Consider the following 24,302-nt stretch of genomic DNA (forward strand, 5'->3'; position numbering starts at 1 on the left):
GTCCCATGGGAGCACAGAGTTAATCCATCTTCAAGAGGCAAGCAGGGCTGGTGAGGCCTGGCAGAGGGAATGGGCAGCCAGAGCCATGGTGATGACCAGACTTACAGTGACGGTGGCCAGTAAATCAGGCAGTGTTCGCTTGGAGAAGCAGTAGGGGCAGAGCCAACCTGAGCTGGGGAGGGAGGGGGCAGGAGAGGCAAACAGACTCCACCCCCCTACCCCACCTGGACTCTGTCCCAGCACCCAGAAGGCCAGAGGTGGGAGCCCAGAGCAAGGCAGATCACAGTAGGGCTTGGCAGAGAATTCACCAATGAAAAAGGTGAAAAGAAAGGACCCTCGGGGCCAGGGTGGAGGAAGGAGCGAGAGCGAGAGCGTAGGCAGGCTGTAGGCGGCCAGCCCCGGAGCTGTGGAGCTGCAGAGAAGCTCTAGCCCTGAGCCGAGAGGGAGGTGCCATCAGCACCTTCCCGCCTCACCCCAAGTACGGCACCCCCCGACACCCTCCCCCGCCAGTGCAGGCCCAGAACGGAGGGGAGGCAGGCCAGGGGTCAGCAAAACCGTGTCTCCCTCCCTCTCTTCCTCCAGTCTAGTGACACTAATTGGTCTGACGCCTCTGTTATTTTAGTCACACAGACTGATCCTGGACTGTCACAGTGCCACCATGGAGTGAGCCATGTGATTTATGTGAAGGGGGCGGAAGGTGCCTCCCTGCCCCACTGGCTGTAGGTTCATTCATTCTCCAGTTCCTGCTTCCAACAGGAGCTGCATAGTTTCTGGACTCTTCCTGGACCCTTCTCTGGCAGCAAGCAGCAGGGCCTGCAGGGCCCAGGAACTTGGCACAGGCTCTGAATAAACCAGCCTGCTTTTTCCCTTTTTCTTTTTTTTGCTTTTTCCCCTCTTAAGCAGAGCTTCCCCCCTTCTCCAGCCCAAGCAGTTTCATCCAAGCCAATCCCAGACCACACAGCACCAAGGACAAACAGCAATAGCCCCAGCACAGAGCCACACAGGCATTAAAAATATGTTTATCTTTAATGATCCAAGATTCTGCAAGACACACTGATATACCCAGAACTGGGTGGAAATACAGCTTTCTCAGCGGTGCTGCCGCCAACCTGGGGGCAGGGAGGGGCTGGATGCTGGCTGGAGACACCCCCCCCTCCAACCCCCGAGGTAGAGTCCGTTCCAACCTCATGGAGAGTCTCAGTGCCCTATCTCCATGGAAACCACCCTAGCACTGGGATGGGGCTCTAGGGAGCCCATAGGAGCATCTCTGAGAGGTATTTCCCATTAAAAACCACAGGTGCCCTCCCCCACCCAAAGCTACTGCCCAGCTTCCCCTCTTCCCCCCCTGCCAAGACAGGAAACGGAGTGACCACAAAAGGACAAACAAAAGTGACTGTACTTCCTATTGGGGAAGGGAAGGGTTAGCAAAGTGGCTGTGGCAAATAGGGGTGCCATGATTGCCAAAGGGTCAGGTGTGACCCCACCCCAGAGGTACCCCGTGTTGCCAGGGGGCCCCTTCTCTGGGGCATAGAAAAAGGCAGGTCTTCAAGGCTGCTTCCTCTTTTAGAGCTGCCCAAGGTTCAGACCAAGAGGGGATGGGGTCCAGGAAAGCTCTACAACCCCAGGAGGCAGTCACACCCACTACCAAGACACTACCTGTGTCATGATGCAGTGTCAGGGATGTGTGGCCCACATGCCTCCCTTTCCCGGCCTGCGGGACTGTCAGAGGTCCGGCTGGGAGGAACTCCAGGGAAGACCAGGACAGGGGTCAAAGAGGAGACAAAATCTTCTCCAGGTTGGCATCAAAACAGAGCAAGTTCAAAGAAACAAAACCTTGATTTGTACAGGAGCTGCCCCTGGCCTACACCCACTCAGGGTCGGCCCAATAAAAAGTTGGGCAGAGCAGGAGCGTGGCCACCCTCAGGGCAGTGCATGGAACTCAGAAAAGTGAGTCTACAGGATACAAGAGAGAATGGCAGAGCCAAGACCCTGCTGTCCTCTGACACGTCCTCCACTGGCCGCACTTTCCCTGGGCCCTAACCTCAAACCCGCTGTAGGAGCAGCATCCTTCAGGCTGAGCCCTGGCAGGGAAGACTGTTCCCAGGCAGGTCTCTGGGAAGGGAAGTCTGAAAGGTGTCCCAGAAGAAACATGAGCGTCCGCTGAAGGTCCCTAACGGAGTTCTTCAGGGAGAATGGAGAGACCACCACCACCTCCCACCCCTTATGGCCAGGCTGCAGTGACTGTGCTCCCCAGGCCCTTTCCTAGAAGGGGAAAAAACCGGTACTGTGAGCCCCAGGCAGAGTGCCCTGACTCAAAGAACAACAGGTCATTCAACAGGGGTGGGCCCCCCCACACCCTCAGGCGCTGTGTGTCTGGATGAACGAGAGGACATCTTCCTTGGACAGCTTGTCTGGGTCCTGGGGCTTCTGGGAGTCATGCACACGGATGCCATCCCCCCACTCCCAGAAGAGCCTGCCATAGTAACAGATGCTGGGGAGAAGGAAGAGAAAGGAGGTCAGAGGGCTACACTCAGGTGGAGCAGGACCAAAAGATCACCAGTGACCGAGATTTAGTGGGTTGGTTCTGAGGAGTCAGGTCAAGTGGGGTCAGCAGGGAGGAAGTTCATCTGACTCCAATTAAGGGTCTTCCCTCTGGCAGCCAAAAGATAACCAGTAGGCCCTAGCTCCTCCTCCCTGCCTTCCAGAACCAGCTTTTCCCAACAAAAAGCTGCTGCTGCTGATTATGTCCAACAGGATTCCTACCTACAATTACTGATATTCCTGGTGTATCTGACTGCTGCTTTAATAAAACCGTATAGTGTGGCAACAGAAGCTATTGTCAGTGGCTAGTTATAAGCACATTAGGGCTGCTGGCTGCTGCCAAAACCTATGACAACAATCCTGCAAATGGACATAGGTCCTTATGCGGTATGACGAGGACCTTGAGTCCCAAGGGACAGGGCTGCAGGTGTCCTCAGTATGTTTCCACTACCAGGCCAGTACCAGAAAGTCACGTAAGCAGTGGCTGCTCCAAGGGGCTGCCCACCTGGGACCCCAACCATCACAGCAGGTCCTAGCATCACTCACCTCTCACTGAGCTTCTACCCAGAAGGGGGCCACACCTTAGGGGGGGCCATATCCCCACCCTTGGGAGGAGCCCGGCACATGTTCAGGGGAGCACCTGGTTGGGCAGCCATCTTTCTCGGGACTTGGGGTGTGCCCTGAGAGGGCTGGCATCTTGGCAGGAGCACCAGAAACTGCAGAGGGGGAAGGCATGAAGGAGGACCACTTACTGAAATGGGGCAATGGAGTCTGCAGGGAGGTCAAAGGTAGAGATCTTGGTTTTCTTATTGTAGAAGAACTTCCTCTTGAAGCTTTTGCTGAATCCCATAGTCCACGGCTCTGACAGAAAGAAGAGGAGAAAGGCCAAAAAGGACACAAATTATTCACAGGGGACAGGGGCAGGCCAGAGTAGGGGTGGGTCTTTCTGTGCTCCTGTTCTTTCGTTCTTGTCCCAGAAAGCAGGTAGAGAACGGCCTGTGAGGACGCAGCCTCAATCACCAGTCCACAGGGGTCAAGGAGGGCAACAGAGATCATTACCTCTCAGCAACCCCATCCCAGTCCTGCCAACCTGCCACCCAGGCGACGACTCTGGGACCCCGGCAGAGGCAGGGCTCTGTTAGCCAGAGGGTGCTGAAGAAAAGGGACAGTACAGAAGATGCAAATGGCCAAGCTTAAAACTTCCTGCATCTGGTGCCCCCTGAGAAGGTCCTTTTCCCTGCCATGAGGACACCATGTATACACAGAGCAGTTGGGGTCCTCTCTCCCCAGCCCCAACCCAACCCCCAGGACCCACCAAGGAACAGAAGAGGCTCGGGAAACATGGTCCCCACTCCAACATACACCTCCAAGACATGCCAGCTGGCCACTATGTACCAGAGCAGGCTCAGTCAGGGTCTGGGCCAGTCCCCCTGGCTGCGGGAAGGAGGTCAGGGAACACTTGTCACCTACCATTCACCGTCCTGACGATGTAGAGGCCGGTGGGCACAAAGTGCCGGTCATCCCGCCCTGTGTAGCTGAGCTTCGGAGTGCCACTGGAGCCCTTGATGATCTTCATTTCTAACCTGATTCCCCCGAGGTGAGTACACAGGGAGTGTGAGTACGTGAGAGTGAGTGAGCACGTACGCCTTCACATTAGTCTCTGGCTAATATCAGAGTCCCACCACCCACAGCATTTTATCTCAGTTCAACATAAACTGAGGCAGAGACATGAGTTGCTCCAGGCTACACAGCAAGAGAGTTTGCGCAGAGTTAGATGTAGGACTTGGGCTCTAAACTCTCAACTAAACAATGGAGGCAGGAAAGTGATGGATGCCCCTGCTCTGCTGCTGCTGTCTTCAGTGGGGAAGGGGCCATAGGGTGACACCAGTAAGGGTAAGACCTGAGACCAGAGGTGCCACTGGGCCTTCAGTCCACCACCAAAGGCATCAGAGTGGCCACTGAGGAGTTAACATGAGACCAGGGGACCTGGCCAGGCTCCCATGGCCACATTGGCCACCCACTGGGTCTCAACCCAGAATGAGACCCACAGATGAGAGCACCCTGCACAGTGCTAAGAATGCAAGGAAGCAGTCATGCCCCCTCTACCCCTCCAGGCTCAATTTCTCTGTCAGCACCAGGAGCTGGGATTTATAGCGTTTCAAGCAGCTTGCTGCTTTGCCCCTCACAGGGACAATCATAACTATTACAGCATCAATGAGCCCGTATTTCTGCCTGGCGCACACTCGCCTGCTCCCCTCCTGACAGGGTGCTGAATCAGCTCTCAGCTGGGGGGCTCTTGGCTGTAGCAGTGGGGTTAGAGGCAGTCTGCCAGGGCCAACTCACTGCCTCCCCCACAACCCAGCTCTGCAAAAGAATACTCCTCTGAAATCCTGAACTAAGGGAGTCACTCACCTGACAAAAATCTTCTCCATCTCCTCCAGCCTGTATACCTCCTTCACCCTGTGTGGAGAGAGAGAGTTCCTGAGGGCTGCAGGGAGGATGTTCTTGTCTGGCAGCAGCTGGGAGGCAGGAAGCTGCTGCTTCTGGCCTGGGTACCTGCAACCCACCAGAATGAGGACCCCTGGCCAGGTTCACTGCTGTCCCTCACAGACCTGCCATAGCCCAGAGCTACCAAACACTGCATTGGTCCCACCCCAGGGTAACTGGGGAGCACCACTATGCTTATGGAAGAAAGCAGAGCATGGTCTGATGCAAAGCTGTCTCTGCTGGATTCCCACCCCAGGCCATCCTCACCGTCACCAGAGGCCAGAGCACCAAGGTCCAGGCTCTGTCCAGATCCGTCACCATGGGTCTTAGGGGTTCTTGTAGCAGCGTTCCTTCCAAACAGTCTTAACAGGCCTTTTACCATAGGGGGGCAGGGGACCCCAACCCAAGTACAAGACTCCACCTCTGGGAGCCCTGGAATATGTCTTTGAAACTGCTCCTGGGTAAGATAAGATCCCCAGAGACCCAACAGCCACCACAACCAGCACAGGAAGGGTGCCTGGGAGGTGCCCCTCAGGATCAGGCTGACTGGACATTGTACATCACGTGTAAAAAACACCTCGGTCTCTAGTCCTATGAAGCCCCAAAGGTAGTAACCTCTGATTTGGACACAGCCTGCAAAGCCTGTTCTCCATCTGTTGGCTCCCTGACTGCTCGAATCCTCCTCTCCTCCCTCAAATGCCTGGAACCATCACACTAACATGGCAACAAACTTTCTCTTTTTCATGTTCAAAAGCTCACATTCCCTCAGCACCCTTTTCTTACCTGAGAAAAATGGAAAGACCATGTGATATGCTAACGACATTCAAGCGTGAATATGCGATTCACAAGGGGTGTGAGCGCTCCCAGGAGCACGTGTGTCTTAAATGGGGACACCTTATCCCCTAGGAATGAATCTCTTCTCTGAGGTTGGCCCACTGGGACTAGGCTGGAGAGGCCCTGGGGTGAAGGAGACACTAATCCTAGTGCCCACTCCCCCCCGCCCCCAAACAATTCACACTCACCGGGGGTAGTCTTATCTGTAGAAAGCCAACCTTGCCTGGTCCCCTGTCCTGAGCTCTCCCATCCCCCACAGGATGGGGAAGCAGGCAGTGACCAGAAAGCAGCAATGGGAGCTGGGCTTTGGAGGGAGAGACCATATGCTCACCTGATGGGATTCATGTCAGGTCGACTGGGCTTGGAAACCGCTTTCACAAATTTCTCAGCAAGCTGAATGCTACGGTTCAAACAGAGTCTCTCAGAGGCAAGCAAAAGGCCTCCACCACCAGCCCAGGGCATTTCCATGACAGCAGTGAGGGAGGACATTTAGAAGTGCTCCAAGAGGCAGCACTCCTACCCCAGGAAACCCGCCCTGCCCTTCTCCACTAACATCTTTATGAGCCCTCCCTCTCCTGGATTCCAACACCAAGTTTGCGACATCTCGGTAGGCTTTCCTGAAGTGTGCCTTGAGCTGGGCTCAGCCCCTCCACTCAAACTTCAAACATCACCTTTACTGTGTATGTCCACTCACCCCAACCCAGTGATAGCACATCACACCCACAGGAAGAAGCAACTTAGGAGTAAGGTCAGCATCACTGCAGTGATGTTTCCTTCCTCCCTTCTAACAACTGATTTAGGCATCCATCCACACGCAAAAGGGATCCAGATGAACAGACTTAACTAGGTCCACCCATGCTTAAGACATGTTCTTCAGAGACCCTTCCTCTTGCCCTAAGGTTATCCTCTTGCTCAACCGTAACACAAACATCACTTTTGATCTGAACAGCTATGGTAAAATGGAGGGTGCTGGTATCTATAGCAATCAGGGCCCAAGGCCTAGCAAACTATGCAGCACCAATACTAATTCCTCACCCTGCCCCTGGAAGCAGCTAATGGGTGGGAAAGGGAAGCAAAGGACATCCTCAGGCAGAGAAGGCCTGGGTGAGGGGCCAAGCCCCCGAGGCTGCTGCCACAGAGCTGCCCTGGCCTACCCCACCCTCCCACCCCAGGGTCCAGGTCAAACCGCTGGTTAAAGTGCTGCTCCCGCACGTCGCTGCCGTTCAGCACGAGGACGTCAAGGATGTGGATGGCACTAATCTTCCGCTGGGCCTTCCCCTAGAAGGATAAGTACACTGCCCACCTGGCCAGGCACTGGCCTGGGGCCCACTCTGCCCACTATGGCATGCTGGCCTCCATTCTACTTCTAGCCGAGGAAGGGAAAGACTCTAAACAGGGTATTTCTCTTGCCTTCCCAGCTCATTCTCAGCACCACACTGGCCCAGACTTCTAGCAGAGATCTGAGGCTCCAGGGGATGAGCCCCTGGGGCTCAGTGAGAGGTGGCTGCCATGGCGCTCCAGCCGGGGCCTAGCTTCCCAATCCTGTCAACTGTTCCCACGGACTGTTCTGAAAGTCACCTGTTTGGCTGTAATGGCCAAAGCTCAAGGGGTCCCTGGTAAAAACAAAATCAGCAGCTAAAAAATACCCAGCAGGCCCACTGGGGCCCTCAATGCCCACAGATGATGGAGATCCCTCTTACACACATGAAGACTGTGGTCCTTCCTACCTGAACATATCACAGAGCAACTACTGGAGGAGAAGGAATCATTATAAAGCCTTCCCCCAGCTCTGGGCCCTGTTTAGTACCACATACAAGGTAACCCAGTTAACTCAGGAGGAGCTTAGCTATACAGCTTAGCTGGCAGGACCAGACACGTGAACAGAACCACCTCTGACCTCCCCTTTCAGCTCATGGACGATCTCCACAGACAGCAGAGTATCCCGGGGTAGCTCCGTCTTCAGGTCCAGCTTGACCCAGCGATCTGACTGGCGGCCATCCCACGTGTAAATCTGAGACTTCTATGGGCAGAAAGAAACGGCCCCATCAGGCAGGCATGGAGAGCAAGGGCTGAGAGGCTCAGTTCTCAGAAGGGCTCTTAGTTGGCAGCTATAAGCTGACAGGGCTGGGAAATGTCAGCAGAAAATGTCTAGGGGAGACTAGCCAGTTCTACTTCAGCAACAGGGATCTGGTGGTCTTCCTGGTGGTCAGGAACAGGCCCAGGGCACCATTCCAAAGGACTACATCCATGATGAGTGGCCCTACATCCATGATGAGTGGCCCTCAGGAAAGATCAAGCTTGGGACATCTCTGAGATGAGCTTGCAGAAGGGTACAGCAAGCTGGGGAGGGAGGGCGGCAGTAGAAAGATAACGTGTGAGAGAATGCAGTAAGGGAACAGAGATAAAGCCCCACAGAGATACAACACAAAGTGGAAAGACAAGAGCAATCATAACTTTACCCAATTAAGATACAGAACTGCCAACGCTTGGGGTGCCTGGGTGGCTCAGGCAATTAAGCGGCTGACTCTGTTTCTGCTCAGGTCATGATCTCAGGGTCGTGATATTGTTGGGCTCAGCCCTGGGTGTGGAGCCTGCTTGAGATTCTCTATCCCCCCTACCCATCCCTGCCCTTCACTCACACACATGCCCTCTCAAAAAATTTAAAAAATTGCCAAGGTTTTCCCTCATCTTAGACTCCAAGGGCTCCAGAGCAAGATGAGATGATGAGGGAAGCACTGCAAAGAAATGGCTGCATGGATTCAAGCCACATTAGCCTACTGACCATCCTGCTAGCCTGGGAAGCTTAATATCACAAGAAAAGGAGCAATGCAGAGATGATTAGGCAAATGTGTGAATAAATGAAAAACTAAATGGATGAATGGCACCTGGCTAACTCAGAGGAAGAAAGGAAGTGAAGCTTTAAGAAATACCTTTCCTGGGATCTAAGCCTCGGCTCCCTGGCGCTAAGAGAACATGCACTAAGTGTGGCAGGCAGCTGTCCAGACTCCCACAAACATAGACCAAGGATCTACCATCCCAACTACTTGATAGGAAGCCAGCAGCAGACTCACCCCCAGGCCGATGAGGAACTTCTGCTCACTGCCAGACACCATGCAGCGGTAGTCCAGCACTGGGCGGATCTTCTCCAGGGTTTTGGAGGTGAGCAGCGTGGGCTTATAGCTGAAGATGTCAATCTCAGTGCCCTGCAGCCCCGGGTCAGAGAAAACATGGCTGAGTTGGGGGAAGGGACAGGCGCTCAGTATGGGTGCCTGTATGAGGGAGGGGGCAGGCCGGGAGAGGTGAAGGACAGGAAGCACTTGCTAAAACATGCCCCCCTGCACCCCCTGCTCTACCTAACCATGCATTAACTGGGATCTAATTCCATCTGCTTGGAATGTTCCTTTTAAGACCTATTAGGAGAGGCTGGGAAGGGAAAGAACACTGAGTCCCTGAGTACAGATCAATTTACCAGAGCTATAAGGAAATGTCACCAGAATATAAAAGCCACCCCTTCAATCAAACTGAAGGTGAGGACTCATCAGTAGTTCTGATCATAGGTCTGAGGGCGGTTAAATGACCTCTCCACCCCACTCAGGAAAATGTACATATGCCACTCTTTTGAGGTCATCTTGAACCACATTCTCCAGTCCTTGACCTCACAAAACCAGCACAATGGCCCACAATCTGGGCCAGATTTAAATGAAGCTCACAGAAAAGCTGGAAGTCAGGTGATAAAAAAAGAACAGAGCCCAAGAATTCCAAGGACCAGCTCACCAGAAACACAACGGGAGTCTAGGGTTAGGCTAGCCCCACTGTGGAGCTCCCCTGGCAGCCCCTCTTGGCCCTCTGCCCAGCTCCCCTGCCTGAGATCATCCCACACTTGTCTCCCCTGTAGGCAAATCTCATGTGACCCTGAACTTGCCAGGGAGTGCCAGCCAGCCCCACCCTTTGTGCAAGGAGGAATGCTGAGCACATCACATCACCAACATCACATCTTCAGACAACCCGACGGGCACTTGGGGAACTCAAAACCCTACACCAAAGGTTCCCACCTATGGTGGCCTCAACCCAGACCCTCAGAGCCTGGGAGGTACCTGCACAAGCCCTACGGAGACCAGGCATCTGGGAGATCTCAGCAATACCTTCCACATCTAAAGTTAGGCCTAACTTTTTATTTTTACCAGATACCAAACTTACCTGGATTAGCTCAAAGAACTTAGATTTGGGGTCTGAGGAAGAAGGAGCAACTCGAGCCTGGTCTGGGATCTGAAAGGAGACGGCAAAGAGCTTTGATTTTCAAATGCACTTTCCACGAAGGCTGTGTGGGAGCATAAGCAGGTGAGGGGATCGGTCCAGACAAGGGAGGAGGCAATGGCACCTAAAAAAGGACGCTAGAAAGCAGGAGATGGATGTGGATAATCCAGTCACCACCCCAGTGCAGGCCCTGAGGCTGCACACCACAGAGGCCACTTCCTTCTCTCTGAGGTTCTTGTGCGCAATGTTGCTGTACAAGCCCCAACAGCAAAATGAAGCCTGGTCACCCAGCACCCTTGTCCTTTTTGACCCAACTGCAAGACTACACTGACAGTGAAAGAGCCAAGAAGGTAACTCCTGACAATGCTGAGACGTCCAGCTCTGGAACGTCATGAGGGTAGGCAGATGGTTTCACGCAAGGGAGACCCTAAGGTCTCTACAGCCTCCCTGTCCTGGAGCAACAATGGGTTGGGGAGATGCTCACCCCCCAAAGTCGAAGGCACTCTTTCCGGATCTCTGCCTGCCGAGGCTCACTCAGGGTCCTGGGAAAATGAAGCCAACAAGCGATTAAAACCTCCAAGAGGTACACCCCTCAGAATCCCAGAGAGAGGAAGCCCACGTGAATAAACACGTGCATGCACACACAGAGCCCACGCTGCCCTCAGCCTAGGATGCTAACAATACTCACATAGCTCTGCCCCTTAAAGATGGGAACTCACTTGTTTTACACAAAATGAGATCACCTCCCCTCCCCACAGCAAAGGGAAGGAAGACTATCCTTCTGATCACCCTGGATGCCAGAATTTCCCATACAACCTTCTCCCAACTACCCGTCAGTACTTCCTGGCTCCTCTCTGCTGATATAGGTCACATTAAGTCCATCCCAGTGGATGTCACTCTGCCCCAGGAAGCTGAATCAGCTTCTGCTCACCCCGTACCAGGGGACTGGTTTTCCTGGACCAGTCCTATCTCCGTTCTTTTGATCTCTCTTTAGTCTGTGTCCCCCAACATTATATATTCCATTCATACTATGCCACTCAACATCCTCTAATGCCCTATTAATAACTCTTCCTGTATCCTTTTCCTGGGTTATTCTTCTCTGCCCAAACAGAAAGTCTTTGAGGGCAAGGTTCTTGCCATATACTTCTCTGGCATGTTTCACAGACCACAGCAGAATATAAGATAAAAGAGAAGATGTTTTAAAATTAAGTTTGTTGAAATAAATGAAGAGCTTAGGGGGAGGAGCAAAATGAAAAGATCTTCCCTTGAAATAGGTGAATTCTGGGGAGTGGGCAACACTCACGTGTCTTGAACAAAGGCATGGATTTTGGCCAGAGCTTTGATCTGCAGACTGCAGTGGCTAGAGAGAGAGGGGGGGGGGGGGAAATGATTTAATTTCAGAAGGATTACCAAAAGGACAGCCAAAAGATATCAAAAAAGAGAAGTTCAGCCAGAGCATCTGTATTTGGGGGAGAGGGGTTGGACAACGGAAAGAGAACTCCTTCGACCACACCCGAAGTTACCGTTACACGGGGCCTGCTGAAGGCTTACAATAAAGCAGAACTGAGTTAAGCCCTCCAGACACTCAGCTCCCAAGTCCTGCTAAAAGTAAAGTTCTGATCCCATCCTTAAAAATTTGAAAGCAGTAGTGAACTAATTCTAAATAAAGCAACAACAAAATCCAGACCCAGTTCAACTGCAGTCTAAACCCACCTATACTAACAGCTGCCCTTTCTACTTTAATTCCCAATGTTCTTTTACACACAATGTCTGGCATTAAATGAAAAAGCATGTGACATGTGATAAAGCAAGAAAATGTGACCAACTACAAAGCGGGCAAACAATTCAACAGCATAATAAGACCCAGAAAATGGTCGGAATGTTGGAATTATCAGACCAAGCCCTTAAAATAACTGGAAAACATGTTAAGGAATCTAGCAGAAAAGATGTACAATGCACATGCAAAATAAAGAATTTTAGCAGAGATACAGAAACCACATTTCTAAAAAGCAAAGATTCTAGAAATAAAATATAACAGAGATGAAGAATGATTTTGATGGGCTTATCAGTAGACTGAAAACAGCAAAGGAAAGAATCAGTGAACTTGGGAACTGAAACATTAAGAGAGAAAAAAGTGAAAAAAACACACCAGCACTGAAGCTCTATAGGACAATAGCAAACAGTTTAACACAAATAAGTAGAGCCTCAGAAACAGAAAAAAGAATAGGACAAAAATACTGACAAGATAATAGCCAAGAATTTTCCCAAACTGTTAACAATGAAATCAATCTACAGATCCAATGTCAGAGAACCCCAAGCAGAATTAATACAAAGAAAACCATACATAAACACATCATAGTCAACATGCTGAAAACAAAGATAAAGGGAAAATCTTGAAAACAGTCAGAGGAAAAAGGACATGTGGCATGCACAAAACAGTAAGAATAATGACTGACTTTTCATCAGAAACAAGGCAGACAGAGAACAATGGAACCTTATCTTTCAAGTGCTGAAATAGAAACATGGCCAACCTCAAATTCTATATCCAATGAAAATATCCTTCAAAGATGAAAGGGAAATGCACTTCCAAAGACAAAGCCGAAGGAATTACTCCAGCATACTTGCCCAACAAAAATAGACTAAAAGAAATTCTTTGGGCCAGAGAGAAATGATTCCAAATAGAAACCTGGGTCTGCAGGAATGAAGAACACCAGAACAGGTAAGTAGGTCAGTAGATATCAAGGAACTTAAAAAAAAATTTTTTTTTAATTACATATATAGGTATACCTTGTTTTATTACTCCTCACACATTACTGCACTTCACATATAATGCATCTTTTACAAACTGCAGGTTTGTGGCAACCTTGTGTCAAGCAGGTTGGTATCATTTTCATCATCTATTGGTATCATTTTCCCAACAGCATTTGCTCACTTCAGGTCTCCATGTCACATTTTGGTAATTCTCACAATATCTCAAACTTTTTAATTATTATTATATTTGTTATGGTGATCTGTGATCAGTGAACTTAGGGGCCCGAAGATGTGACTGAATTGCTATAAAACTCGAACAGATGAGAAGCTGCTTCTCACAGAAAAGCAAAGAAAGCTGTTTCTTGCGACAGAATCTACTCCTGGTGAAGATGTTGTGAAGATTGTTGAAATGACAACAAAAGATTTAGGATATTACATAAATTTAGTTGATAAAGCAGTGGTAGGGTCTGAGAGGACTGACCCAATTTTGAAAGCAGCTCTGTTGATAAAATGTTATCAAACAACATCACATGCTACAGAGAAACTGTTCATGAAAGGAAGAGTCATTAATGTGGCAAATGTCACTGTTGTCTTATTTTTTAAGAACTGCCACAGCCGCACCAACCTTCAGTAACCACCACACTGATCAGTCAGCAGCTATCAGCACTGAGGCAAGACCCTGCACCAGCAAAAAGATTGCAACTTGCTGAAAGCCCTGACAATGCTCAGCATTTTTTCAGCAATAAAATTTTTTTAAAGATTTTATTTACTTATTTGACAAGAGAGTGAGCGAGCGAGCATAAGCAAGGGGAGCAGCAGGCAGAAGGAATTTTCCCAAACTGATAACAATAAAATCAATCTACAGATCCAATGTAGCAGAGAAGCAGACTCCCCACTAAGCAGGGCTCAATCCCAGGACCCTGGGATCATGACCTGAGCTGAAGGCAGATGCCCAAATGACGGAGTCACTCAGGCATCCTACAATAAAGTATTTTTTTTTAATTTTTTAATTTATTTATGATAGTCTCACAGAGAGAGAGAGAGAGGCAGAGACACAGGCAGAGGGAGAAGCAGGCTCCATGCACCGGGAGCCCGACGTGGGACTCGATCCCAGGTCTCCAGGATCGCGCCCTGGGCCAAAGGCAGGCGCCAAACCGCTGCGCCACCCAGGGATCCCTGTATTTTTGAATTAATATTTGTACATTGCTTTTTGTACATAATGCTATTATACACTTAACAGACTATATTACAGTGTAAACATAACTTTAGATGCGTTGGGAGACAACAAAACTAATTTGTCTTGCTCTATTGCAATATTCACCTTATTGCAGTGGTCTAGAACCAAACCCACAGTATCTCCAAAATATGCCTGTACAGGCATGTGTACATTTAAATCTCTTTAAAAGACACGATGGACTTTACAGTTTAAAATAAAAATAATAGCAAGGTAAAGTAGACTTTAATATGAAGTAAGAACATAAAGGCAGGACTATAAATGCATATTTACTATGGTAAGGTTCTTACATTGTTTTTTTTTTTTTTAAAGATTTTATTTATTTATTTATGAGCGACAAAGGGGGGCGTGGGGCAGAGACACAGGCAGAGGGAGAAGCAGGCTCCATGCAGGGAGCCTGATATGGGACTCGATCCTGGGTCTCCAGGATCACACCCTGGGCTGCAGGCGGCGCCAAACCGCTGCGCCACCGGGGCTGCCCAGGTTCTTACATTGTTCATGAAGCAGAATACTTTTTGAAGGTAAAGCATGATAAAGATGCATATTGTAATCTCTGAAGCAGCTAAAACATAACAGGTATTTTTAAAAAAAAAACCCAAGGAGATACAAAGGCATTTTAAAAAATGCCAAACTTTCCCCCCAAAAAAGGGTGGGAAGAGGAACAGAGAAACAAAAAGAAGACAGAATAAACAGAAATCAAACAACCAAGACAGAGGATTTAAATCCAAACATATCAATAATTATATTCCATGTAACTATACTAAACACTCTAATTAAAAGGCAGAGACTGTCACATTGGATAAGAAGGTAAGACCCAACATATGTTATTTATAAAGACAAAGACAGGCTGAAAATAAAAGGGACATAAAAAGACAAACCAAGCAAATACTAAGCAAAAGAAAGCTGATGTAGCTATATTAATACCAGACAAGGCAGACTTCAAAACAAAGAGTATTGCTAAAAAAGGATATTTCATAATGACAAAAGGTCAATTCGTGAAGAGTAACAGAATACAGATCTAGACACTAATATCTCTCATGAACACAGACTCAATAAAATATTAGTAAAATCAAATATAGCAATATGAGGATGATACTCATAATCAAAGTATATCCAAAAATGCAAGATTTGTTTACCATTTCAAAAATCACTCAATGTAATTCACTGTATTAATGGAATAAAGAAAAATACAATTTCTATAGATACAGAAAAGTATTTGACAGAATTAAACATCCATTTATGATAAAAACTCTAAACAAACTCAGAATAAACTGTCAACCTGATAAAGGACTCTCTAAACAAACTTACTAACACCATACTTAATGAATGATTAAACACTTTTTACTTAAAATGAAGAATAAGGCAAGACTGTCTGCTTTTATCACTTCAATTCAACAACAAACTGGAGAAATTAGTCAGTGCACTAAGACAAGAAAAAAAAAAAAAAAAACAACTACCATATGATCCAGCAATTCCACCTGTAGGTATTTATCCAAAAGAACTGAAATCAGAATCTTGAAAAGGTATCAGTACTCCCATGTTCACTGTAGCACTATGCACAATAGCCAACATGCAGAAGCAACCTAAATGTCCACTGACCGAGAATAAAGAAAATGTGATAATACATGCACGATGGAGTATTTTAAAAAATTTATCTTAAATTTTTTTTTTTTTTTTATCTTAAGTAAACTCCATACCACATGTATGGTTCAAACTCACAACTCCAAGATCAAGAGTCATATACTTACTGAGCCAACCACAGGCACTCCTTTACATACAATGAAGTATTATTCCAACTAAAAAGAAATTAAGCAACATGAGACAACATGAATGAATCTTGGGGACATCATGCTAAGTGAAATAGTCACTGAAAGACAAATACTGTATGATTCCAATTATATAAGGTATCTAAAACAGTCCAATTCATAGAACCAATAAGTAAATTAAGCATTCTCACAGGATACAGTCAGTACACAAAAATCAATTGTATTTCCACACACTAGCAATGAACTAGAAAATGCCATTTTAAACATACTACTTACAATACATCCAAATGCACAAAATTCTTAAGGATAAATTTAGCAAAAGATGTGTAAGACCTCTATACTAAAAACTATAAACTACTGCTGGGGAGACATCAAAGAAATTCAATAAATGGCTAGCTTTTAAATTTATTGATATAAATATTTAATATTGTTAAGATGTTAATTTTTGCCAAATTGATTCATAACCTCAATGTACTCTTCATCAACACTCCAGCAGGCTTTTTGCAGGAATTGACAAATTCTAAAATTTACATAGAACTACAAAAAACCCCTAGACTAGCTAACAGTCTTGGGGGAAAAAAAAAATCAATGCTGGAGAATATATACTACCTGACCTCAAAGTATCTTGTTTCAAGGTACAGTCATCAAGAGAATATGGCAAAAGACAAACAGATGGACAGAACAGAACAGAGTCCTCTAGATATAATCAGTTGCACATACATATTTATAGTCAAATAATTTTCAACAAGAGGGCCAAACCAATTAAATGGAAAAAGCAAAGTATTTTTAACAAACAATGCTGGAACTGACTATCTATAAGGAAAAAGAAAGAACCTCGATTCCTACCATCACACCACATGAAGAAATTTATTTCAGGTAGACTACAGACCTAAACGAATGAAACTTCTAGATGAAAAGAGGAAAGTATTTTCCGGATTTTAGTATAGGCCAAGACTGTTTAGAGAAAAAAAAAATCACTAACAAAAAGAAAAAAATTGATAAATTGAATTTCATCATCAAAATTTAAAAGTTCTAGGCATCCCAACTGAAAGAAAAGTAAAATTATCTCAGTTCACAGATAACATGACCTTTTATGCAAAAAACCCTAAAGTTTCCAACAAAATCTATTATAATAAGCAAATTAAGCTAACTTGCAGGACACAAAATCAACACACCAAACCAGTCATTTCTATACACTAATAATGAGAATTCTGAAAAGGATTAAGAAAACAACTCCACATACAACAGTGTCAAAAAGAATAAAATATTAGGAATAAATTAAAGAAGTATAAAACTTATACACTAAAAGCTACAAAACACTGCTGACAAAAACGGGAAAAGAAATAAATGAATGGAAAAACATCCTGTGATCATGGATTGGATCAATATTGGATCAAAATTGTTATTAACAGGACAATACTATCCAAAGTATAATCTACAGATGCAATGCAATCCCTATCAAAATCTCAATGGCAATTTTTGCCAAAACAGAAAAAGCCGTCCTAAATAAAGTTCATATGGAATTTCAAGGGACTTCATAGCCAAAACAATCTTGAAAAAGAACAAGGGGAGCCTGGGTGGCTCAGTTGGTTAAATATCTGCCTTCAGCTCAGGTCATGATTCCAGGGTTCCGGGATGGAGCCTTACATTGGGCATCTTGGTCAGTGGGGAGCCTGCTTCTTCCTCTCTCTCTGCCTGCTGCTCCACCTGTTTGTGTTCTTTCTCTCTGTCAAAAAATAAAAATCTTAAAAAAGAAAAAGAACAAACTGAAGTTCTCATACTTCCTTATTTCAAAACTTAATACAAAGCTAGAGTAATCAAAACTGTGGTACTGGCATAAAGACAGACAGAGCAATGGAAAGAATAGAGAGCCCAGAAATAAACCCTTGCATATATGATCAAATGATTTTCAACTAGGGTACCAAGACCATTCTATGATGAAAGAACAATCATTTCAACAAATGGGTTGGGAAAACTGGATATCTACATGCAAAGAATGAAGCTGGAGTTAATACAAAAATTAACTCAAAATGGATCAGAGACCTAAACATAAAAGCTAAAACTATAAAACTCTTAGAAGAAAACATAGCAAAAAGCTTCATGATGTTGGATTCAATCATGATTTCCTGAGGCAAATTCATAGAGCTAGAAAGTATACTAGAGATTACCAGGGGCTTTGGGGTGGTGTAAATGGGGAGTTATTGTTTACAGAGTTTCTGTTTTGGATGATTAAAACATTCTGGAAATATACAGTGATGATGGTTCTACAACAATATGAATGACTAAATGCCACTGAATTATACACTTTAAAAAGGGTCAAAATGGTAAACTATTTTATGTATATTTTACCACAATAAAAAAATGATTAAAAAAAATTTTAACTTCTGCTTATCAAAAGATACCATTAAGAAAATGAATAGGCAAGTCACATATTAGGACAAAATATTCACAACACATTATTTGAAACCAGACTTGTATTCAAAATATAGAAAGTGTCCCCATAATTTAATAAAAGGACAAATCAATTTTTAAAAGGTCTAAAGACTTGAAGAGACACATCAAAAAAGAAATATACAAACAGCCAATAAACACATGAAAAGAGGTTGAACATCATTAGCCATCACAGAAATACAAATCAAAACCGCAAGAGATACCACCTTACAGAATGACTATTATCAAAAAGAAAAGAAATATCACGTGCTAGTGAGGATGTGGAGAAAAGGGAATCCTTGCACAGTGGTAGGAATGTAAGTTAGTGTACCCACTATGGAAAACAACAGAGTTTTCTCAAAAAATTAATTACTACCACAGTCCAGCAATTCTACTTCTAGTATCCAAAGAAAACAAAAACACTGATTTGAAAAGACATATGTGCCCCTAGGTTCATCACATTATTATTTACAACACCCAACATATGGAAGCAAGCTAAATGTCCATCAATAGATGAATGGATAAAGAAGATGCATGTATATACAATGAAGTATTACTTGGCCATAAAAAGAATGAAATCTTATAATCTGCAACAATAAGGATGGATCTAGAGGCTTATTATGCTATGTGAAATAAATCAGACACGAAAGATAAAAACTATGACTTCACTTATATGGGGAATTGAAAAAACAAAACAAATGAACAGATACAAACAAAACAGAAACAGACTTACAGATACAGAGAACAAACTAATGGTTGCCAGAGGGGAAGGAGTAGGGGGGATGAACACCTATGAACAATAGGTGAAGGGGATTAAGAGGTACAATCTTCCAGCTAGATAAGTAAGACACAGGAATATAAAGTAGACCATAAGGAACATAGTTAGTAACATTGTAACAACAATGGTGACAGATGGTAACTAGACTTCTGGTAGTGAACATTTCATGTATGTATATAAATACTGAATCACTATGTTCTACACCTAAAACTAATACAATATTCAATTTTAAAAATATACAAAAAAGGGATGTCTGCGTGGCTCAGTGGCTGGGTGTCTGCCTTTGGCTCAGGTTGTGATCCAGGGGCCTGGGACTGAGTCCCACAATGGGCCCCTTGCAGGAAGCTTGCTTCTCCCTCTGTCTATGTCTCTGCCTCTCTCTCTCTCATAAGTAAATAAATAAAATCTCAAAAAAATAAATTAAATAAAATAAAAATAAAAATATACAAAAAAATAAAACCACAATGGTATAACACTACACCCCCACCAGAATGGCTAAAATGACAAAGACTAACAATATCATATGTTGGCAAAGATGTAAAGCAATCAGAATTCTCATACTCTGTTGGAGGATGTATAAACTGGTACAAGCACTTTAGAAAACTGTATGGCATTATTAAAAAGTTAAATATACACCTAACCTATGACCTAGAATTTCTGTTCTTGGATATTTATCTAAGAAAAATGAAAATATCTGTCCATCAAAAGCCCTGCACAAGAATGTTTTTAGCAGCTTTATTCATAACAGCCCCAAACTAAAAATATCATTAAGTGTCCATCAAAAGAATAATAAATTTGGTATGCTCATATTATGGAATACTACTCAGCAATAAAAAGGAACAAACAAATCCCACATGAAAGAATCTCAAAAACACTATGGTAAGGAGAAAAAAAAAAAAAAAACAGACACAAAAGTGTCTATGATTCCATTTATACAAAGTTCTAGAATAGACAAAACTGATTTATGATGATGAAAATAAGAGTGGTTATTTTAGGCTTGATGGATAGGGGCACAAATAAATTTTCTGAGGTTACAGTAATATTGTTGTTCATAAAATGAAATGTAGGCTACATGGATATATACATTTGTCAAATATGACCGAAGTGTTTACATAAGATCTGAATTTCAATTATGGAATTTTACATTGATCCTTTTAAAAAAGAAAGAAAACTGATTCATTATAGGACTGTTTAAACACTGTACTATTGGGAGCACTGAGGAGTCCAGTTGTGCAACGTATCCACACACACTCATAGCAGCTGGCAGCACAGTTCAGCAAAAAAGAAGTCCAGAAATATTACAAAGCCCTGGTTTTGCTGACTCTAGGCCAGTTCACACCTGTTTCCTCACATATAACATGAAGCTCAGTATCTGCTCCAGTTTGGTATCTGGCATTACCATCAAGATGAGAGCGTTGTGACAGTACCGTGGAAAGTTAAAATACTGTAGGATGATGGTAAATGGGTAAAGACTACCTCTCCTGTAATTCTCCAGGGCCTCCTATACCTTCTCTGAGAGACAGGACTCTACACCCTTAGAAATGACCTTTCCAATACCTGTTTTGCCCCATGAGAAAGCACTTGGTGATTCACTGCTACTATACAACACTCCAACATACCTCAAAAACTTTTCTCTAAGGCTTGACCACTTAGAAAACTCAGCCAACTGTCACAGCTTTAAATTATTATAATCATTACAAAATTATTTCAAGGGCGGGGGGAATCAAAGGTTTAAAACAAAACAAAACTGCATTCAGATCACCCATCTGGGGAATTTATGAACTGGCAAAAAAGCTTTAATATCAGAAACTTCCAAAGTATGCCGCATACTTGCTTCCTAGCCATCTCCTGTCTCCAAACAGGGAGCTTCAGAAGGCAACAACCATGACAGCCTTTCACAAACAGAAGCAATTAAAGAGTAGTTACTCCTGCCTCCAGGAACACAGGACAAGGCTGCTCTCTATCAGAGTTCACTATCATACTTAGGTTCCCATGGGCAGGGCTGTGACAACCAGGTTCCCAACAGCCACCCCAGGGACAGAGCAAGGGAGAAGGACAAGGTGTCAAAATCCCAGAGAGTCCTGGAACAAGCAGACCAATCCTAGTTACCAATTTTTTATGACTGACAAAGTGATACCAAGAGCCAGTCATTCAGTTCTTCATCCTCTAGTCTTCCTTGATACCCCAGTGGTGTCAGCAAAAACACCTGGTTTGCTTACCTCTCATTGGACCGTATCATGTAGTCAGTAAATTCGTGGTCTCCCTTGATCACCTCCAAGGGGACCACAAGGTTGACATCAGAATCGGTGTTCTGCAGCTGATTGAGTTTAATATTGACTGAGAAGAGGTAATCCCGCACGTCATCGATGCCCACCTTCAGGCCCTTGCACACGACATACCTGGCAGAGAACACCCTGTCAGTCCACTGAGCAAGGGCTTCTCTCCCACATTCATCCTCCCCAAACTCCTTGCTGAGCCATAAAGCTCAACAACCTTAAGTCTATGCACAAAGAACAGCACAGACTCTGCTGCAAAAGTTCAATGCAATTCCTTCCTTCTTATGCTGGGCTGTATTTCTACTCTCTGTGGCAGCGGTTCCCAAATGCCCTATGCCAGGCTGGCTGCATCACCATCACTAGGGAGTCTGGTAAATTATAGACCTAATTAACTGTGGGATTCTCCAGCAATGGAACCCAGTAATCTGTGTTTTTAACATAAGCCATCTAACAATTAAGACTGGCCACATCTTCTCTCACATCATGCATGATGTGTACTGTGTCCCTACTGGGATAGCAATAGTGCCTCTGGTTGGCAGCCCCTTTACCCTTGCCCAGCCCATGTCCCTTCAGGTGCCGCTTCTTTTGGTCACCTTCTTCCTGGACCAAACCAAGGATCCCCCACAAAGTCTGAAGAACAAGGCTCATAGAGAAGGAGGCAGAAGCTGAACTGGCACATCACAGAACCATTAAGATCTGAATCCTGACTCCTATTGACTCTAATAACTTCCTTAAAATCAGGGTTTTAATGTAAGCTTGAGTAGTTACGCCATAGAGGTGCATCAAAATTTGCTGTTCTAACATTTAGTCAACTAGTCTGATTAAAGTGGAGAGGAAGGCCTCACCTCTCTGAGTTGGCAGGACGGCTGGTAATTGGCTTAAAGAGACAAACTCGTTCAAAGCAGCAGTACAGCAGGTAGATGAGCCCCACACTGAACGGTGTGAAAAGATCAAAGGTTTTACAGATGAAGTGGCCTCCTAGATTAGAGCAAAAACACCAACAGTAGTCAGCGGGTTCTATCCCAGGAGGTGGTAAGGTAATCTCAGGGAGTAAATGTGACAAAACCAGGGACCCACCAGTTGGGCCCATTATAAAGAGGCAATTTAAGGGGGAGATTCAGCTTTAAAGGGGAATTTGGAGATTCTCTCGCACTTACTTCTCTATATTCCTTGTTTAACCACCTGTCAACTAATATAAACACTTTTTAGTTTGTTTTACTCCTAAGCCTTGTACATGCTCTTGTCCAATAGGGCCTCTAATGGGTCCTAGGCTGAGGAAACATCACCTGTTCGGACCACGGACAGGGCCATGAGGAACTGACAGAGCAGCAGCTGCTTGCTGAGGATCTCTTGCAGGTTCTCCTGCCCCTCCACTGAGAACCCCTGCAATGAGAGTATAAGAATTGGAGTAGGAAAGATAAGTGATGAGGACTTCATTCATCCCTACCCTACAAGTGTTTTCATTGATTTCCACCATCTGACTGATAAAGATATGGCTCAGTGTTTAAATTATTTTGGCATGGTCATATGGCACCTCATGGATGAAGCTAGAACAAGGATCCAGGCCTGACTACTAGAACAGTGCCGCTCTTCTGCTCCATCACTCAGAGGAGATAGAACCAAGTCTACCTTTCCGAAGAGATGGTCCAAAAAATTTTAAAACCCATGGGGGAAAAAAACAAAAAAACTAAAAAACAAAACAAACAAACAAAAAACCCATGGGGGAATCCAGGGGAAGAGTAAAGGAGGACAGAGGGAAAATACTGGCTGGTCATAGGCCAACTACAACATAGGATACAGAATACCGTCAGTCCAAGACCCAGAGAGGGGTATGAATACTCTGCTTGGGCTTACTCAGCCACCGTGCTGACCACTGAACAGGCCCCAGTGTGGTGACAGGAGTAAAGTTAACACAACTCTGCCAGTCACAGCGATTTCTCTCTCTGCTGACCAAAACTCCCTTCCTATCTCAGGACTCTCCCTCAGGCCTGCAGACTCTCTGGCCAGGGTGTTTGTTCAAAGAATATGCCCTGCTATTCCTGAAGTGGCCTCCCTCCCTGTGAGATGCCAGCAAGGGGCAGAGAGCCAAGCTCACAGAGAAGTCAAGGAGGTCAGTGGCTGGAGGAGGAGGGAGAGGAAAGTTATTGTTTACTAGCTACAGAGTTCCAATTTCACAAAAAGGAAAAAAGCAAGGAAATCCGTTTCATGAAAATGTGAACATACTTAACGCTATTGAGCTATGTACTTAAAAACAGCTGAGATGGTACACTGTATGTTTTTTATCACAATAATTTTCTTAAAAAAAGTATAAGAGGCTGACCTCTGTTAAGCTGGCTCCAGCCAGATCAAGTCTCTCTCACTCAGTCCCAGAAAGGTAACAGCTAAAAGACTCAGAATCAAAAATTGTTTAGCAATGCCCTTTTTATAAATTTATAGATGTTTCCCAAAATGCATGTCTATTTGTAGAGTCAATTAAACAGGGGGGGAGGGCATCTGGCTGGCCCAGTGGTTGAGCATCTGCCTTTGGCTCAGGTCGTGATCCTGGGGGTCCTTCCTGTGATCAAGTCCCGTATGAGGCTCCCTGCAAGGAGCATCCTTCTCCCTCTGCCTATGTCTCTGCCTCTCTCTCTCTGTCTCTGTCTCTGATGAATAAATAAAATCTTTTTTTTTTTAATAAATAAAATCTTTTTAAAAAACAACAAAAAAAGCCCAAGTCTCCAGTCTATGTTGACTAAGCAGAAAGACAACACTTGAGTTTGCACTCTGGCTGCCACATGGCACCTCAACTGCCTCCCAAGCATTATCGGGCCCCCACATCTACTCAGCTGGAGTAGCCCCTCCCTCTTCTTCCCCTAGGCCTGTCTCTCCATTGTTCCCTACTGTGCATAATGCTTTGGTAAACCAGGGCATCTTCAGATCCTGACATCCAGCACATTCCTTCACCTTTCCAC

The 24,302-nt window shown here is 45.3% G+C and overlaps 1 protein-coding gene across 2 annotated transcripts in view; it reads right to left on the reverse strand.

Annotated features, from left to right (window-relative positions):
- Nucleotides 1–1,007: 1,007 nt before the first annotated feature.
- The window catches only part of CMTR1 (cap methyltransferase 1), a 50,764-nt gene continuing 27,469 nt past the window's right edge, over nt 1,008–24,302 (reverse strand). For both annotated transcript variants that reach the window (XM_072833204.1, XM_072833203.1), the window contains exons 11-24: nt 22,638–22,734; nt 22,197–22,329; nt 21,295–21,474; nt 11,420–11,476; nt 10,601–10,658; nt 10,060–10,128; nt 8,934–9,065; nt 7,760–7,882; nt 7,049–7,140; nt 6,194–6,262; nt 4,954–5,001; nt 4,012–4,124; nt 3,294–3,402; nt 1,008–2,491 (exon numbers count right to left, since the gene is read on the reverse strand). In XM_072833204.1, coding sequence (XP_072689305.1) covers nt 2,359–2,491; nt 3,294–3,402; nt 4,012–4,124; nt 4,954–5,001; nt 6,194–6,262; nt 7,049–7,140; nt 7,760–7,882; nt 8,934–9,065; nt 10,060–10,128; nt 10,601–10,658; nt 11,420–11,476; nt 21,295–21,474; nt 22,197–22,329; nt 22,638–22,734 — 1,413 coding nt within the window. In that variant the 3' untranslated portion in view covers nt 1,008–2,358. The remainder of the gene's footprint in view (nt 2,492–3,293; nt 3,403–4,011; nt 4,125–4,953; nt 5,002–6,193; nt 6,263–7,048; nt 7,141–7,759; nt 7,883–8,933; nt 9,066–10,059; nt 10,129–10,600; nt 10,659–11,419; nt 11,477–21,294; nt 21,475–22,196; nt 22,330–22,637; nt 22,735–24,302) is intronic.

This window comes from Canis lupus, chromosome 7 (genome assembly GCF_048164855.1).
Source record: "Canis lupus baileyi chromosome 7, mCanLup2.hap1, whole genome shotgun sequence".
Classification (NCBI taxonomy): Eukaryota; Metazoa; Chordata; class Mammalia; order Carnivora; family Canidae; genus Canis; species Canis lupus.